Source organism: Perissodus microlepis, chromosome 5 (genome assembly GCF_051167445.1).
Source record: "Perissodus microlepis isolate ML-2025 ecotype Zambia chromosome 5, ASM5116744v1, whole genome shotgun sequence".
Classification (NCBI taxonomy): Eukaryota; Metazoa; Chordata; class Actinopteri; order Cichliformes; family Cichlidae; genus Perissodus; species Perissodus microlepis.
The window spans coordinates 19,617,241-19,635,651 of record NC_140465.1 but is presented as its reverse complement, the minus strand read 5'-3'; the positions used below and the strand labels follow the sequence as shown (position 1 = coordinate 19,635,651).

Genomic DNA, 18,411 nt, shown 5'->3' with positions numbered 1-18,411 from the left:
AGGAGACAGATACTCTGACTGACAATGTTGTTGTTTTCTGTGCTCTTTGTGACTCTGCAAGTGTGGAAGCCATGCAGAGTCACAAGCTTATTAGAGCGTAATTGAAGCACAACAACTAATAGGCAGCTGACCAGTAAGTGCTGGGTGTGGAACTGGTGCCATTAGTCTGACATATAACATACACTGAGGAAATGCTTTAGGTACTTTAGATGACACTTCTTATCCACTGTGCAATAAATAGCATGAGGGATGCATCTAATGGCACCAAAATTTATTGTGCAGAATTTTCTCAATAACCGACAACTACAAAACCACTTTGTTAGAGATAAATACACATTTTCAAGGACTTTGACCACGTGTTAAAGGGCCTGGCAGCAATCGCGTGCAAGTATTCAAGCACTTTTGAGGAGAGGTTGTACTACAATGCTCTGTCCACGTCAGCCAGCAACTCAAACCGGCGGTTAAGCTGGTTAGAATAAAATGAAAGGAATTGTGGGAATTCCGGTTTCAGAATAAAAGCTTTACCATGTAACAAGATTGCCGTTTTATTTGGATTTGAGTTATTTCTGAGTCTTTGCACAGACTACTACAGGTTAATCAGACAAAGCTCAGATCTGGGGCTGGTGGACTAAAATATTATGTCTGTATTTTTCAGATCAGACAAGCCAAGGAAACGATTGTTATGAAAACTCTTGTGGAGATGCTCCTGTATCAATAGATCATTTGCAGCACCCAAGGTTAATGCTCCATCTGGTATGGTATAACCTTATTTACTTACACGATTTAATTCAGGATAAGGATAAATGTGTTTATGTGCTAGACTGTGTAACATACATGTGTTTGAGAGGCTAATTCAGTCAATATTTAGGGGGAATGTGCTGTGTGTGAATTTTGAGACAGAATGCATGTGTGTGACAGAGAGGGAAGCAGGTGTAACAGCTGCACGGAGCAGAGGCAGTGAAAGTGGATGAGTGTGAATACCTGGGGTCAACCCTCTAAAACAATAATGCATAAGAGAGATAATGAAGTTGAGTATCAGGGATGATCTGTGACAGATGGACAGGCAGCAAGAATGAAAGGGGACCCTTACAAAATGGTAGTGAAACCAGCTCAGGTTGAGTTAGTGAAGCTGGTTTGGGCATGTGCTTGATATGAAGCTGTGAGAAGGAAAAGTCAACGACAGTGGATCATCATCATGTGGAAACATCATAAATGCATCCTCAGGCACACGACCAGGATGCAAAAGAGCTATTTTCCAACTGCTGTCAGGTTGCTGAATAAATTACGACCTGTTAATTTACTTTTATTTTTATTGCTATTTTGATGTCAGACATATGCTCTTTTACTAATGCATTTGAGCATATATAAAATGTGGTGTCTCACTGTGTTTCTGCTGATCTGTTCTGAAACAAAAAGTTTTTCACCCACTTTTTACTTTTGTTAATCTCTGATGTGACAATAAATCTGATTCTGACCCATAAAGGGAGCAGCTAAAATAAAAGAAAAAGAAGAAGCAGAAGAAGAAGAAGAAATAATAGTAGTAGAAGAACCGTGTCAAATTTGACACAGTCGGACCAGATGTTAATAACGAAAATCTTTATTGTATTATTTGACAATGTGGGGCTTTCAAATTCAGGTAAATCAGCTGACATGTTACTGAGCCTCCGGATGAACGTTTGTGTGGATGTGCTCCAGCGTACTTTATTTTGGAAAAACCTAACCGGAAGTCTTATCCTCGCCGGCGGAAAACACCAAAGCTTGACGTGTGTTGACGTAACGACAAGGGACATGTTAATAAATTACTAATGTAGGCTTTTGTTTGTGCCGGGTTGTTAAATAAAACAGTAGAGCAGCAAAAGAAGATAACGCAAAGACTTCTGGCCTATCGTCACTTCCGCTTCTCATTGAGTCAACCAACGGCGAGTTCACGTCGGTCACATTGTGGCGATTGAGTGAATTTTAAAGACATGGTTCACAAGAAAGAGCCTGAATCAGAGCCTCGGCTTTATGGCTTTACTAGAACAGCGTCTGTTGTGTTGACCCACCTCATCTGCTTTGGCTTCGCTGTCTTCATCTCAGTTCTCTCTCGACCTGGTACAAGTGAGTGCCTTAAGTAATCACACATTTCTACAGCAGTGCCCGTCATTGCATCGCATTTAATTTGATTTCCTGTTTTGTTTTAGGTTGGTTTTCTTGGCATCCTTTCTTGATGACCCTAGCTGTAAGTTTAAACAGTTAAAATGTTCTTAGATTCTTTAATTGATCAAATTTGCCAACGACTCAGGTAATGTCCTTTTCCTCCAGTTCTCCTTCTTCATGACAGAAGCTATACTCCTCTTCTCACCTGAGGGCTCTCCTATCAAAAGTTTTTCACACAAAACCAAAGGTGGTGTTCACCGGCTCCTGCAGGGCCTCTGTGCTTCTTGTGCAGTCCTGGGCTTTGCTGCCATCTTCTATAACAAACACCTGAGTGGTAAACCCCACTTCACCTCGTGGCACGGTCTGATGGGCCTGCTGACAGTGTGTGTGGTCATTGCGCAGTCCTTGGCAGCAATGCCTCTCAGTTATCCTTCTCTAGCCAAAGGCTGGTCCCTCGCCAAACTCAAGCGCTACCACGCGGCGTCTGGACTCATCACCTACCTGCTTGGCAGTGCCAGCATGCTCCTGGGCCTCTGCTCTGTGTGGTTCGCTGGAGCTGTCAGAGAATACACCTGGTACCTGTCAGCACTCTGCCTGGTGCTCAGTGCCTTGGTCATAATGAACCAAGTCTCCAGATCTTACATGGCTAAAAAACGGTTCCAGTCCTGATGAGGATGTAAAAGAACTTAAGATGAGCTAGCCTCACAGATTAAACTTATTTGAGTTGGATGTTTGTTTTTTTTAAAGTGATTTACATGGAGGGCAAAAGGTGCTGGTTTTTGCTGCTATGAGCCTCCCTGATGTTTTTTTGTTTGTTTGTTTTTGAAGAAGAAAAGGCACTATGTGTGATTTATGAAATCCTTTTTCAATACGCATGGAACCAGAGCTGCAATTGTAGACACTGAGGTCATGTCTTATGTAGTCTTTCTTGGATTTTGGGTTATCAACAAATATCAGCTATTTGCTGATCTTAATACTATCAGCATTTGTAATAGCAAGTAAATGAGAATTAAAGATGAGACAGAGGAAGCAGCCTTTATATTTTGAGTGTCGAGAAGAGTGTAAGCGAGTAAATAAATAACTACACATCAACGTTAAATGTTGAAAGAAAATAAAATATTGGCACATTTATTGGATATTAGATTTTTATATCAACTATCAGCATTTGTATTGTTCTTTTAAAAAAAACAAAAACCTGACACCTGTTGGCCTCTAATTTTGGGGTAGATGCTACCAAAGCTGCTGTCTGGCTTGTTTGTTTAGTTTCTGCTACTTCATGTTAGCTTTAACTTAATGATCAAAGTTTTTGTGTTAAGTAGAAAATGTTGCAGTTTTAAACCAACAAACATAGATCTCATGCTTGCAAAGGGTGGAATGTTGGAGCAAGTACTTATTCAATAAGGGATTTTAAAGAATGATATAATGTGTGTATATACATGTATGAATATATACACACACCATTTATTTACTTGTTTATGCTCTCTTCGGATCAACTGGTGTTTGTGGTGTTCCAAACATGGAAGGTGCAGGGTGCCTGCAAAATCAGCACTCTCAATATAGTTGAAGGGTGTTTCTCCGTCTTTTAAAATTTTAAAGTTTTCATTCATTTATAGATAAGCAAATACCTAATATTGGACAATAATACTGGTTAGCCGATAAATCAGTCAGGCTGTAATTAGAGCTGCTAACTGCTGCTTTAGTCTCTTGCTTGACATGTGACTTGAGCGCCATCTGATTTAAAGATACGAAAGAGAGAATTTCCTCTGCCCAGGCCAATGTCCTGTCTTATAATTTTAAGGAAAAAAAACCATCAGGATTTACACAAAAATGTAATAGGATCTTCCTTTATCCATGCTCCACCTCGCCAAGGCTAACAGAATTCAGTTTCGCTCAGTCTTGCTGACGACTGAACAAACAGCATTTAAAAAAAGGACTTAAATCGAATGGGTTAGGATTTTTTTTTTTTTTTGGGGGGGGGGGGGGGGGTTAAAAGCCCATAATATACTGTATATTGACCTGACATTGAAATAACGTTGACCTCTTCTCAGGTTACTGATGATCCTGTCATTTCTGATTATTTGTACTGTCACGTTTGGATACAACATGGCTTTTAAAATAAATGTATTTGTGTATGATTGACACTGCGATAGAAGAGTGTTTTATTGTTAAAATAACATTGATAACACAGTCATATTTTGCTTCGGTTTAGGCTGCATGTATGAAAATCTTACTGGATCAGCCATTAATGGGACAAATCGGGAAAAAAAAAAAAAGAGTTAAAAAATGTAATTACAAAAACAACATTTTCCATCATAAATAAATACATTTCAGATATTTAGAGTGTAATGAGGGACACGACTGCCAGGTGAACACCAAAGATTGTTTTTTTGTTTTTTTTGTAAATGAATGAAATATTCCAAAGAACAAAAGATGTAAAGCATTTCCAACTGATCGAGAAGACGTAACAAAGACACGGGGTCGTTATTTTGTACCTTGTACAGCTCACAAGCGGATATGGTCCTTTTACAAAGTGCTAGCTTTACCTTCAAATTGGAAACAAACCAAACCACAAGTTCCCAAGATGTGTTCAAGAAAAACTGGAGGGGGAGAAAAAAAAAGTATCCAAGCTGACAGAGGAAGCCTGCAGCAAATAAAAAAAGAACAGTACTCAACAGGGGAGAGAGAAGATCCCCAGAATAAAACGCATACGAATAACGTAACTCAACAGGGAATGATCTGTTGTCTCAGGTTATCCAGTGTCTCTAAAGGCTAATAAGCACTGCATCTAGCCTAGTTTACCAACAGAGGAAAGCGACTTTCCTAAAACTAATTAGCTCAAGGTGACATGATAACACAGAAACACAAGGCTACGGAGAACAGTGAAGACCCAAACTCCCTAAAGCACTGCATATCTACACTGACTGACACTACTGACAGAAGCTACTTACACTGCACTGCACTGAGGTGAAGAGCTACCACATTATGGCACTGTCAGTTTTGTAAGGCCACCATATCACCTGACCCGGTTCTGCCACAGTCACAGGCGGTTGTACCGAAAGGGTAGTTACATCTAGTTTGATGGTTGGTGGCTACATTAGCGACATTTTGATGCTCTCAGGCTGCATGAATGCAATGGTTTCTATAGCTCAGGTAACGTTTGTTCTCAGAAAGAAAAACCCTAATACAGTTACTGCAGCTGAGATTACATGTTGAGTGTAAGCTCACTGTGTAGTCATGAACTAAATGGTGGGGACACTTCAGTAAGAACTGCAATGGAGGAGAAATGACAGGCTTCTGCGAATAAGCTAGCAACATTAAACCTTGGTTTGAGCTCCCTTTGGCTTTCAGTCAAAATCTACCTTAAATTTGTATTTTGAGTTTTGCGCCGAGGGTCTAAATGTCAGTAGGACGGATTTGTAAAAAATAAGATAAATGCTAAGACTGAAGACCCCTTTGTGTCTATTTAAGGCTAAAAATTAAAGAACACAGTCCAAATCCATGTCCCTAACCCTGTGTTATCAAAGGCTAGCATGATAGTACATTCATTTTAATTTTAAGGGAAAAAAAATACAAAGTTAAACAGAAATTTGCTTCCCCAGCATCCTCAGGGTGGGTTTATCATGATGACTGTCACCGTGTTAATAAACCATTTCCTTACGACCAAAATCTACACACTGCACAGTATTGACTTGCAATATAAACAATGATAATGACTGTTTATTTACAAAGTATCAACATGTTCAATTATAGTATCACACATATCCTTTAACAGGGGAGCTACAATGTCTATCAAACTGCTAAAGACTAAAATATGCTTGAAAGCCTAAAATTCCTGTTGTTAAAGGTGAGCCTTGAAGGATCATCTCTCAATATATTGAGGATTTTCACAATCCCCTCCACCCATTAGCTACTGTGTGTTACTCATTATTGTGGCATGTAGCGTTCCAGTTTTGTTACACTTTTTAATAAGAAACTGGCCATGAAAAAAAAAAAAGTTTCAAATCACTTTCATTTAAAGTCAGAGGAAAGAAAACTGCACGCGTAGCCTCGCTTTAAAACGTAGCACAAAGAGGCTGTTTTGCCTCCCTGAAAGATTCGGCTGGTCCCCGTATGACAAAGGTCTGTTCCCACTGCTCTGCTGCTCCAGCTCAACAACTTGGGACAGTCAGCATGAGGATTTTGTAACTCTTGACTCTGGAAAGTCAATAAGGTATGAGCTGTTTGTGAACGTCCTGATGTGTGACATTTAATGACATCATTAGAAATGGGAATTCAGATGTGTTTCACTTATGACCGAGTGAACAGTGGAACTGTTTGCTCGGTCATAAGTGAAACACTGCCAAATAAAGTCAAAGCAGGTAACTTCATTCTATTTAAGAGGTTCAGGATTAACATAAATCCTTCCTGAGAAGTTTTATTATTTATGCATTTCAATCTAATCAAGTTGCACTTTTTTCTCTTCATTTGCATTCTGAGAGCAAATTCAGAAAATAGCACGCAACTTTGGGGGGTACAACAGAATTTCGTTGATTTAGTTGCATAAAAGATTTAAATATTCCCATTCCTAATGCACTTTAGGTTAAACAGGTGTGTATGTGTGTAACTGCCTTGCCAGCACTTTCTGAGACTCCTGACTTACTGTCCTGTCACCTCAATAACATCATCATCTGAACTGTCACCGCCATTCTCTGTACTTTGATGTCTGTCTGGTTGGGTCAGAGCTGCCCCCAACAGGCTGGAAGTGGGATTGTTGAAGTGGGACAGGAAGCTAGATGTAGCCGAGCTGGAGTTGGGTGCAGAAAACCCCCCTGACCCTGAGAGAAGAGGCGTGGAGAACAACCTCGGCTCAGAGAGCAATGGCTGACTGAAGGTGAGGGGGAACCTTGGTGAAAGCAGGCCAGCCATGTTGGGGTTCATCAAGTACCGAGGCAGAGAACCAGATGGTAGGGAGGAAGAAGTTGTTGCTGAGGATGTAGATGACATAGGAATGGTCGTAGAGGCAGAGGAGAAAATAGTGGACAGAGAGGAAGAGGAGGGGGTGGGAAGGTGCCCGTTCCCTGTGGCAGGTTGTCTCAGTAGGTCTGTGCCTGCAGAGGGAAATATGGTCTGTAGGTCAGCCAGTGTTTGTCCTGGTGTTTGTAGGAATGATGATCCACCACTACCAGCCATTAGAAGTGGGTGACTCATGTGACCAAGGTTCCCAAGTAGGGATGAAGAGTTCAGACCCACTGGAGGAAAACTGAGCCCACCTGAAAGCGCAGGGAAATGAGCTGCAGCAGAAGTACATTTGTCTCCCATTTGTGCATTTCCCTGACTTTCAGTACTCTTGCGTTTGGTGCCTCGCATCTCTAAAGATGAACTCAGAAGGTCGTCACCGAGCCTACTGAGATCACGGGCCTGATAGTTTTGTGAAGCATTTCCATCTCCCGACGGCACAGATGACATGTCTGACGGCGACGCCAAATCGTTCCCTGCTCCAGCAGCAGCAGCGTCGCTTGTGGATGAGGTGTAATGGCTGAGCTCTCTGAGGATCTCCGTGCCTAAGGGAGAAGAGGGTCGCTGCTCACCGTTGGGGGAACGTTGGTTTTGATCCACAGGGGAAGAACAGCCATTACTGACTGGTCGGATCCCCGAACCCTGGGTGTCTGTAGAGAAGACAGAAATGCAGACATGTCAGGAGTCTTATACAGAGTTCCCGTCTTTGGGGAATTTAAGTTTGAAAGGTCAATCCTGAAAAGAAAATGACAAAATTATAAGTTGAAAATCTTGTTAAAAACTTGATGTAGTGCATTGCACAAATGTGATCACTGATTAAAGGGACAGTTCACCCTCAAATCAAATTCAACTTTTTTTTCTACAGTTCCCCAGTTTGTCCAACTTCTCTTAAATATAATGGAACAAGATGAAATGTTGTGGTCCTCAAAGAATCAAAGACATACATCTGAAAAAGAAAGTAGGTCCTACATACTCTCCGTCTTACCTAAATGACTTGGATCAGGGATGTCAAACTTGTTTTACATTGAGGGCCACATACAACCCACTTTGATATTAAGTGGGCCAGACCAAAGAAACTCCCCTTTCCATCAGACTAAGGAAGTTTAACTGCACATTAACTACACTTTGTAAAAAACAACAAAGCAAAACAAAACTACATTTTCTATTGTAGATAGAAAAGTTCCAGTTTTTCACTGTCATCTAAAATTATTTATTCATTTATTACTCAATTACTTTGGTGTACTATCCTTCTGAGAACCAGCCAACTGAAAGTTAGTCGTTTCCTCGGTTCTCAGGAGACCATGAATAGCCATGGGGGAGGTCTTTATCAGTAGGAAAAGCTATATAACAATACTGTTAAAAGTCCTATATTTATGCCCTCCTTTAGATGCTCCAATGACATCAGGTGGGCCAGACTGGAGTCCCTGCCAGGTCAATTCTGGCCTTGTTCCCTGGGCCTTGTGTCTGATGTACCCAACTTGGACGGATAAAAAGCATTACAGACCAGAAGAGAAATATCTAAATTTGATTAAGTGTAAGACTGCAGCTATCGATTATTTTAGAAATCAAGTGTTCTACTGATTAATCAGATAAGAAGCACTTGTGTCTTATGAATGAGACAAAACATCTGAATATATATATTCAAAAGAGGAAAACCCCTACCTCTTGAAGCAGCAGAACCCCCGGCTACAGGTCGACTGATCTTTCCAGATCGAATGGCAAATATTCGTCCATCGTTTGTTCTGATGTAGGTACCTGCTTTGCAGAAAAGAGTAAGTGAAGAGAGACGTTTAAATGAGTGTTTGTATGCACAGAGTTCTTAACACAGCACTGAACCAACCTTTAGATCCTCTGATAACATGGATGCTCTCTCCTGCGCTGATTCGAGCTTGAACATCTGTTGAGCTGTTGGCTCCTGGGATCACTATATCTGTGAATCCAGACAAATGGCGGATGTAATATCTGATCATTTATTTATTTATTTATTGTGATTTAAACATTAAAAACATCATAATAACCTGTTGTGGTGACAATCCTCTGCACGTAAACACCGGCTTTCTGGAGAAAGTTGACAGGAAGACTGCCGGAAGAGCCGGAGCCAACCATGCCCATGCCGACCTGGCGAGGCATCATGGGTATTGGTGTTGACTGAATTGGCCTGACACTTGCCACGGGCTTGTCATCTGGCCGTGTCATGGGACGCCTGCAAATATGAAGGCTGAACTTATTAGATGAACTCGAACATGAACACACAAACACGAATACACACACACACACACACTCTCTCTCTCTCTAGTTGTAGTTTGGAAATTCATTAGAAAAAGATGAGGAACGCAGGTAGAATTAAAAAAAAAAAAAAGAAGCAATCAAAGCTACCATTTTTTTCAGACTTTGCCGAACCTGGAGTGATTTTTTAATTATATTATGCAAGATACTTAGTGTAGTAATGACTTCAAAAGAAAATCAAAAACTAACATTCAATGAATGCAAAACAAAACACTGTAGACTTGCACTCACCATCCACGCTGGGTAAATGCTGGTATGTTTGTGAGTGGATAGTCACTGGTTGGGTAATAGGGGGCATATGATGGACGGGAATAAGGTACAGAGGCTCGTTTCTCATCCTCGTAGCTCTTCTTAGCAGCTCTCTTCTCTGCTTTGGTCAGTTTCGACTCTTTCCGGTCCACCAGCAGAGACTCGTGGTGGAAAGGTAGCTGTTGAAATTAATTGAAACTGAATCAAATATCAGCGATGCCGCATTTCATGAAGAGGCAGCTCTCTCACACGCCACACACGCTCGACAGTCAAAAAGGACTCTCCGAGTACCATGTTTTTTAAAAATGGCCTCCTTACACAGTATCAGGAGTTATTAGGTCAACTAGTGATCTAAATTGGCCATAAGTGTGAATGTGATCATGAATGGTTGTCTATCCCAACTTGTGTTTGCCCAGCGATAAACTGGGTGTACCTTGTCTCTCGTCCTATGACAGCTGGGATAGGGTTTCAGACCCCATATGACACTGAACTGGTAAAGCAGTTAAGAAAATGAATGGATGGATGGATTTTTCGTTTGCTTACTCATTCACCGCACAGTTAAGACTTTGCTCTTCGGTGGTTCAGCTGTAACTCAGCAGGAGAGCTGGCTGGCAACTAATTCTTGTTGGGAGCTTTTATTGGACTTAGAGTCAGCTTATAAGAAAAAGAACCACTGCTTTTTTTCCCCCCTTTTCTTTTTTTTTTTTTTTAATATTCTTACTTAAGCAATAGCAAAATCTGAAAATTTGACAGTTATCTTTTAATATATCATAGCACAACATTCCACTAACTACACCTCCTACCGTACTTTGAAATAGGAGGTTCTTTTGAGTCTGTGGAATATAAGTAACAACTTTATTGCAACAGTACCTTGGAGATGAGACGTGGATAAAGCTGACAAGCTTGAGATATCACTGGCTCATATACTGCCAGGGATTCTAGAAGGATTTTCTCAGCTTCAGGCTCCTCCTCAACGAAGTGCAGCAGCGACTCCACCTCCTTACGAGTAAAGTTAAGCACTGGGTTCAGGTCATCAACCACACGGTCTTTAAAGACACAGAAACAAAGTTTCAGCATTTGAGAAATACCAGTCGATGTTAGTAACAAAGCAACAAAGCAAAGCAATGGCAAGAAAATTTTTGGTGCAGCACCATATACCTTGTTGCAACCAGTGCCTTGGTAGCAACTGCCAGTAACCCGTTGCTATCACTAGATCACTGCTCAGTCTCTAGGCCTGTGTAACTCTGGCTTTGGGAATCAATTTCACACCAAGTACCAACAAGCACACTCCAACCAGTCAGGGAACACACATTTCAGTATATGGTTGCTACTTGGTCTCTAGGTCTGTGTAACTGGGGCAAGACCAGAGCTTTTATAAGGGCTCAAGTGAAGTACCTGTCCACTGTAACGATTAACAGCTCTTGTTCAGATTAAGAAATCCCTTACCCGACATGCCCTGTTTGGAGACTTGTCTGTCGTAGATCTTTTTCTCCAAGGTAAAGTCACAGACGAGGCGGTAAATGTGGCAGGGCTTTCTCTGACCATATCGGTAAACCCTACACACAGCCTGGGCATCATGACAGGGGTTCCACGATGCATCAAACACGACGACGCGATTTGCTCCAATCAAATTTACCCCCAAACAGCCCGCTCTGAAATACACAAAAAAAAAAGAATAACAAATAAATGTTAAATAAATAATTAATGAGAAAAGGTGAGAGAGAAAAAAATTAAGCGAATGCAGAGATTTATACCTGGTAGAAAGCAGGAAGACCCGTGTTGAGCTGTTTTCTGGATCATTAAACTGATTAATAAGCCGCTCCCTTTCTGAGGCAGATGTACTTCCATCCAGTCCTGCAGACACACAAAGCAGGGGTATAGCATCTCTTTACAGTGAAACACCTGAACACACTTTAACTTGTGAAGTGAAGAAGAGATACTGAGTTTAGGAACATTTTCATCAAATTCCTATAGAATACATTGTCTTCTCCACAAAAGAATATAATGAGTGGAGGAATCCAATACTATAGAAACTGCAGCCAGGGACACCAAATCAATAAAGGCAATCACAACTTTGAGGTTTCAGTGTTGAAGAGCGCATTTTCTGCAGAGGGCGCAGATTGGATGACTCACTGTAGTAATTGAGGTTGCGAACCCAGTTCTGGCTCTGGCCATCAGTGGAGGCAATGCCCTGCGGCATGGGTCTCTTTGATAAGAAGTCTTCAATGACCGTCAAGGTGGACAAGCTTTGGCTAATGGAAATACAGCAAAAACAGATTGTAAGGGCTAAGCAAAGTAAGTGTGCTTACTTTTATGGCTATGACTAGTAATTGGTTTGTTTTCAACAAAGTTCAGAATGTGGGATAATTGTTAAAGTAACCTGAAAAGATGCAGAAAACCTAGAAAAATGAGGTTAATTAGGCAAAACTGCAGTCAGTGTCTTCTATAAGCTTCTTATTGGTGGATTTGTCTTTAATGCCCTGTGCATGGGGCAGAGGACTTACCTAAAGACCAAAATCTTGTCTCTTCTCCTCACACTCTCATCAATCAAATGGAAGAGCAGAACCATCTTGGCAGAGTTCTCCAGAACTCCTGTCTGATAGTTGGACATTATGTCCTTTGCCTAAAGTATAGAACAAACCTTTAGGCATGCTGCTGGCATATTTTAAACTGTGTGTTTGTTAAACAGTGACACTAAAAATGTCAAGCCAAGCTCTATGTTCGTGACATACCCATTCATATGTGATGACTTGATTGGCTCTGTCCTGAGAGGAATTGAGTGGTGGCAGAGTGCTGTTGACTTTACTGTTGCTTGAGTCTGCTACTTTGGATTTGAGGCCAGCACCGGGTGCAGGGCAGCGAGGGTTGCTAGCTGAAGTGATGTCATCGAGGTCCAGGTCCTGCTCGTTGGCCTGATTCTCTTTCTGCAGGGCTTCATAGAGGACGTCTGGATGATTCCAGATCTAGATGGAGAAGATGATGATGATGACGACACGGGACTTAGCAACTCAGATAAGATGAAGAAGAAAGAAAAAAAAAAAAAAAAAAAAAAGTTCCCCAATGTAAACAGGGTAAAAAAAAAAAAAATCCATAGTCTTACCTTGCAGCAAACACAGAAAGCTTTGAGTGGATTGAGGCCGAGCCAGCCTGTGTTCCCTGCTTCTCGAAAGCGTTTCATAAACTCTGTGTAGAGTGCCCTCTGAATGGGGGAGAGCCGTACCAGGATCACATGCTCCTCCTTCGTGGGAAGCTGGTCTCGCAACACATCGTGACCTCGTCTGCAAACAAAAAAAGCACTCCCGTGAACGTAGTGAGGTAAGCAACTTCCATATTAGTATGCTTCGTTTTCACAATGTTCAATTTCTGAGCCTGACTGAAAGCTTACCGCTGGACAAAGCCCTCCAACAGGCTATGCAACACGTGACTACGGTAGCGCATCAAGCGAACATCTTGAGGAGTGCTGTCCACACACTGACCATTTAGGATTGGACGCTCAAACATGTTGCTGAACTCCTGGCGTGTGCCTAAAAAGTCAGGTCTGACAAAGTCCACCATGCACCAGTATTCGATAAGGTTGTTCTGCAGGGGGTAACCTGTCAGAACTACCCTGCGTCTGGACCGGATGTTCTTTAGGGCTTGGGATGTGCTGGCGTGGTAGTTCTTAATGCGATGGCCCTCATCACAGATCACTACGTCTGGGCCGGGCCGTGCTATGGCCTTCTCAATACCTGAAGAAAAAGGATGAAAATTAAACAGATGAAAGTGTAAACTGCATACAAAAGATGGAAGCATGTCACTGGCTCGTTTAGAAGTCTCGGCTTTAGCTTTATCGCTGCTGCCATAAGTTTTTTCTGAGCTTTAAGTGACTTATTTAGATAAGATGAGGGAGTGCTAAGTTATCAGCTAATGTTAACAAGCATGGGTAGAAAGGCACGTTCACTCACTGTATGGGTGCTGTGCACAGTCACAGATACCTGAGAACTTGTGCTAAGTAACATAAAGTAGTACAATATGACTCCTTGTATAGCCGCAGGTACAATTAACAGATCATGGTCATAAGGTCCAATTCAGTGACTCAAACAGTGTTAGAGTGACAAGGAACATCTACATAGATGTTTGTATAGTTTCAAACGGCTCCTTATACTTGTACTTACTTTTCATGAGCTCTTGCTGTCTGTCTTCTTCATCCAGGTCAATGATGATTGGTCCGGCAGGCTTCTTTGATTTCCTCTTCTTGCCCATCACAAAGCTCTTCTTCATGGACAGCAGCCGGTACATTTCATAACCCATGAGCAACACACCTCCATCTCTAGACCACTCCTCCACAACCTTGGCCCTGGCCAGCGTTGTTCTGCAGGTCACATAGTCAACATGATTAAACAGCTCAAATATTTCACAGTGCACACAAATCACCAAGTTACATACTTGTGCTCATCATTGAGAATGTGAACTTTGAATGTGCGGCCAGTGACGAATGTGGGGTCGGTGTCAGGGGGGAGGGCTTCTTGAGGTGGGAGCCAGAGATTAAACTCTGTTAGCCAGTTCTGAAGTGTGTTCACCTTGTATGAAGGAAACAAAAAATGTGGAATGTTACTTTAATCCTAACATAACTGTTATTTCAGGAAACATTAATGTGCAACTTACATAACTACTTTTTTTTTTTTTTTTTTTTTTTAAAACCCTGTATACACCGATTACTCACAGGGACAATAGCAAGCACAGTGTGGGCCTCAGTGTTCCTCAGCAGGATGTCAATAAAGGAAATGACTTGCAATGTTTTGCCCAGCCCCATGCTGTGAGCAAGGATGCAGCCAAAGCCACTGCTGGTATTATAGCGCTCCAGAGACTCAATGAGGTTATCATAGAGAAACCGGATTCCCCCAATCTTAGAGATGAAGAAAAGAAAAGGTTAAGCAATAAAACAAGCTGGACTATGATTTTTTTTTTAATGTTACCAAAGATTTATGCTCTGCAAGCATATGAGCTGTATGAGATGGCAGCTATACCTGATGAGGTTTGACAGCCCTCGCCAGCTGTGGGGCGAGGAAAATGTCTTTCTCCTCTGCAGGGTGATTGATATTAACCAGCACTCGACCTTGAACATCAGGCAGGTTCAGATCATCGTTGATGTGTGCTCCACTGCTCTCCTCTGTCCCATGGGCACCATCAGGATCTTCATCAGCCGACTCACTGCTTATCTGCAGGGCGTCTTCGTCCCCAGAACTGAGCTCAATTACATCTGTGCAGTCATTGGTGAAGTAAACACTGGGTTAGTATCATCTAAATTAACTTGGAAATAAGAAATTACAACTGCACAGAACTATCATCAATCTCACCATCTCTAATGGGAAGTCCGGGCAACGTTGGCTCCGCTTTTTCATCTTCTTCACCACTGCTGTCCAGACAGATCACATCCTGCTTGCCCAGGAGACCAGGGACTAAGTGAGACACTTCTCCTAAAATTGAAGCAGTCTCCACTGCTGGAAAGATGGAAAGGGAATGGGAAACTTAGAAACTGAGTATTATGAAAGCTGCCAAACTGAAATACTGTTTACAATTCAGTCTTAGAAAGTCACCTAGTTGAGAGTCTGGGACAGCTGGAGCTGGTGTAGGAAAGTCCTTCCTCTGCTGCTCCAGACGTTTCCGCCTCTCCATCTCTTCCTGCTGAGCAGCCTTGGTTCCAGCCTCTAGCTGATCCTCTTTCAGCAGCTTTCTATAAGCACAGAGAAAACTTTCTGGTTACACACAAGCAAAGATTTATTAGGAAATATACCTGGAAATCATAGAAAACATAATTGTACCTGATATTCTTCCTCATGTGTGCAGGCTTAGATGGCTTTGAAGGTTTGGAACCTTTCAGAGACTTTGAGGATTTGTTCAGTTTAGAGGCTTTCTGTTTCTTTGTTTTGCTAGAAGGCAGCCCACTCTTGCTCGAGTTCTCTGGGCTTGTTGGAGAACGAGAGGCAGGTCTGGAAGGGGCCCTGGAGGATGGGCGGGATGCAGGCTGAGATGGAGGCTCGGAAGAAGGCTCTCCGGAGGTAGCTGAGGTGGAGTCCCTGTCATCCTGACCCGTTTCTGTCCGGCTCTGGGCACTCGCAGGTCGATCTAACAAGGGAGCAGACAGTAATGAAGTTGAATACTAGTTAATATTTGCTATTTGGCTTAAGAGAACAAAACTGCTTAATTTGATGCCTGAAATGAATCTGAATATTAAGAGGTAAAAGCACAAAGTTAATTTGTCACATACCAACACTGTCGTCTTCATCATCTCCATCATTTTCATCCTCATCTTCCTCCATGTCTTCATTGTCTTCCTCTTCCTCATTTTCTAAATACTCCTCTTCACTGTTAAGGCTGGCCTCCAGGTCACTTTCTGAAATTGCCTCTTCAGACATGGCGTCTTACGGGGCTCTCAAAGTATTACCTGCACACCTTCATCAGGAGCCCTGCAATAATGAGGCACATCCAATCTTTACATTACAACAAAGGTGATAAGTTAGCAAAAAAAGAAAAAAAAAATCCCCTGCATTGTTGGAACCAGAACATGTGGAATGTACAGTGACATGAAAAAGTATTTATCCCCTTCCTGATTTTTGCATACATGTTTCAGATAATCTAAAAAAAATATATATATTAACCAAAGTAAATTCAAAATGCTTTTATTAAAGAAAGAAAGCTACCCAAACCTACCTGCCCTGTGTGAAAAACTATTTTAAAGCAGACTGATATGCTTTGGTATCACCTTAAACAGGCTGTTTATGATCAAAAACCCTCCACTGTGCTGAATTAAAACAATTCTACAAAGAAGAATGGGGCAAAAAAACAAAATCAGAAAGATGGAAAGTACTTTTTCACAGTGCTGTGCACTTTGAGACATAGATTTACAAACCAAGAGCAGCTATGTATTTTAAAGAGACCTTTACATGTTTTTACAGTAAATATTGTTAAAACAGTGTAAAAAAAATTTGCCATTGAGTTGTGGTTCCTCTTTACTTAACCTGGATTTGTTCCTCTCTCCATCTCATAATCTTGCAATGATAGAGCAATAAACACTATTCAAAGGAGAAATAGGCCATAAAAAGGACACATTCAACTGTTTCAAAATCTAAGACAGAAATCTGAATTATTTTAAATAATCCTGCAATAAGTTTGCCTCACCCCAAAACTTGTGTCCTTTCATTATGCATTATACTTTTATACATTTCATTATACTGTGTCTGTGTGTGGTTAGCTGCACAGCGGTAGAGAGGAAAGCACTCCAAAGGGTCATCTCCCTTCTCTAAAAGAGGTTTATACTTAACATCAACTAAAAAAAACAACAAAAAAAACCCAGAGCATCACAAAAAAGCCATCCCGTTGTTGACACATTCAGTTTGAACTGCAGCCCAGACGTTTCAGGACATAAAAAACAAAGGTTTGATTTTGTTTTGTGCGTCTTTTATCCAAAAGCCATAACTACATTAAACGTTTTTAAAAGACTCAATCGTACAATGATCGTCAACAATTAGAGGACAGCGCGGTACATGTTCAATGATAATGAAGCTGTTATTAAGTTCTGCAAAAAACAAAAAAACAAAAACAAAAAACGTGTTCACTAGGTGAAGTCAAGGCTGCAGACCTGATGTCTGATAGCGGAGAACTTCACAAGTTTAGCGTTTACAGTCTGTCTGGAGGACAGAAATTAGGTTCAGTTCTCATATACTTCGTTTTCAGCTTTCGTATTTCTTGTTTATTACCTTCCGGGTCCATGAAATTAATACGAGTATTCATTCACACGGGAGAAAAACCCCGAACCCCCTCCCCCTCTTTCCAAAAGGCTTCTAAGCCCGGGATGGCGACAGCTTGCAGCCACCTCTGCAAGATGTTATGCATTTTTTTTAAAAGATTAACATCAAGCGCCTGTCGTCAGACGGCTTATTGTTGGGCTGCATTACTGCATCCACAGAAAATGTTACTGTTTGTCGGCTATGTCAGCAGACCAATGTGCTAGCTAATTACACAACAACAAACGCATTTTCAGCCCCTGAGGTTCAGCGGTAACCTCCACGGCCCATGAGCGGCAGAGGGGGTACGGGCTGAGACCCATCTGTGACTTGTGCTGGAAGAGCAGCGGCTTTTTTTGCAGAACCGACTGCTCTGTTCGGGCGAGATAGCGATCTAATACTGTGTAGGTGTAACGTCCCAGCAGCTAATGCTAACTCATATTAGAGCAAAGCTAACACACTCGGCTAACTAAGACGCGTAATTTAAACGTAAACTTGAGCTTACCTTATATAAGCGGACACTGTGCTGTTTAAGACGCCAGTATGTTAGTGCATATAACTATTACTCAATCAAATAAGCACGGTAATTGTGTAAATGCACTGATAAAACGTTGCTAATTTCCAATTTTTTCCAGTGTGACCATAAATACTGTCCCCGTAGAGACTACTCTAACTTGCGTTCCGACTAACTAGCCGGATTTCCCAGGGGTTGTGGTATCCGTTCTTACTAGCAGTTTTGGGTTAGGATATTACGCATTACAGTAAGCTTATTAATGTGACCATAGTTCTGTTTATTGTACTCACATTAAAGATGCCCCCCAAATTTTGGTCCTCTACTGCTGCTTTTGGACAAACGTCGCGGTTTTATAGTCGCTACTATTATAATCAGGGACCTGGTTGTTTCCCCGAAGGTTTAATGGTTTAAATCATAGCATCAAACTCGCTGATATTTATACAATTCTGTGTGTAGTTCTTATGG

The 18,411-nt window shown here is 41.6% G+C and overlaps 2 protein-coding genes across 6 annotated transcripts; one reads left to right on the top strand and one right to left on the bottom strand.

Moving 5' to 3' along the window:
* Window positions 1–1,735: 1,735 nt before the first annotated feature.
* cyb561d2 (cytochrome b561 family, member D2) lies at window positions 1,736–4,278 on the top strand. Its single transcript, XM_084928598.1, has 3 exons — window positions 1,736–2,100; window positions 2,184–2,221; window positions 2,305–4,278. The coding sequence occupies exons 1-3, from the start codon at window positions 1,968–1,970 to the stop codon at window positions 2,806–2,808; spliced, it is 675 nt and encodes a 224-aa protein (XP_084784724.1). The 5' UTR covers window positions 1,736–1,967; the 3' UTR covers window positions 2,809–4,278.
* Window positions 4,275–18,393, bottom strand: rad54l2 (RAD54 like 2). 5 transcript variants are annotated; one of them, XM_084928592.1, is made up of 22 exons: window positions 18,237–18,393; window positions 15,917–16,115; window positions 15,471–15,774; window positions 15,246–15,382; window positions 15,006–15,149; window positions 14,676–14,908; window positions 14,372–14,554; window positions 14,095–14,228; window positions 13,824–14,020; window positions 13,055–13,397; window positions 12,770–12,947; window positions 12,402–12,632; window positions 12,174–12,292; window positions 11,803–11,921; window positions 11,424–11,523; window positions 11,116–11,321; window positions 10,540–10,715; window positions 9,652–9,848; window positions 9,153–9,337; window positions 8,975–9,064; window positions 8,797–8,892; window positions 4,275–7,784 (listed from the first exon to the last, which is right to left on the bottom strand). In XM_084928592.1, exons 2-22 carry the CDS (start codon window positions 16,062–16,064, stop codon window positions 6,775–6,777), a joined length of 4,530 nt encoding a protein of 1,509 aa, XP_084784718.1. In that variant the 5' UTR covers window positions 16,065–16,115; window positions 18,237–18,393; the 3' UTR covers window positions 4,275–6,774. The 5 variants fall into 5 exon arrangements, with proteins under 5 accessions (XP_084784718.1, XP_084784717.1, XP_084784719.1 ...); XM_084928591.1 differs by lacking the exon at window positions 18,237–18,393 and adding an exon at window positions 17,938–18,113; XM_084928593.1 differs by lacking the exon at window positions 18,237–18,393 and adding an exon at window positions 17,938–18,113 and having other exon boundaries at window positions 8,797–8,889.
* Between the last annotated feature and the right edge of the window lie 18 nt (window positions 18,394–18,411).

Excerpts from the sequence above, each read along its gene's own strand:
- rad54l2 (XM_084928592.1), bottom strand. The coding sequence starts at position 16,064 with ATGTCTGAAGAGGCAATTTCAGAAAGTGACCTGGAGGCCAGCCTTAAC. Across the intron at positions 11,322-11,423 it reads GTCTTCCTGCTTTCTACCAG|AGCGGGCTGTTTGGGGGTAA; the intron begins GTATAAATCTCT and ends TGTGTATTTCAG. Across the intron at positions 9,065-9,152 it reads GAGGATTGTCACCACAACAG|ATATAGTGATCCCAGGAGCC; the intron begins GTTATTATGATG and ends CTGGATTCACAG.
- cyb561d2 (XM_084928598.1), top strand. The coding sequence starts at position 1,968 with ATGGTTCACAAGAAAGAGCCTGAATCAGAGCCTCGGCTTTATGGCTTT. Across the intron at positions 2,101-2,183 it reads TCTCTCTCGACCTGGTACAA|GTTGGTTTTCTTGGCATCCT; the intron begins GTGAGTGCCTTA and ends GTTTTGTTTTAG. Across the intron at positions 2,222-2,304 it reads CTTTCTTGATGACCCTAGCT|TTCTCCTTCTTCATGACAGA; the intron begins GTAAGTTTAAAC and ends CTTTTCCTCCAG.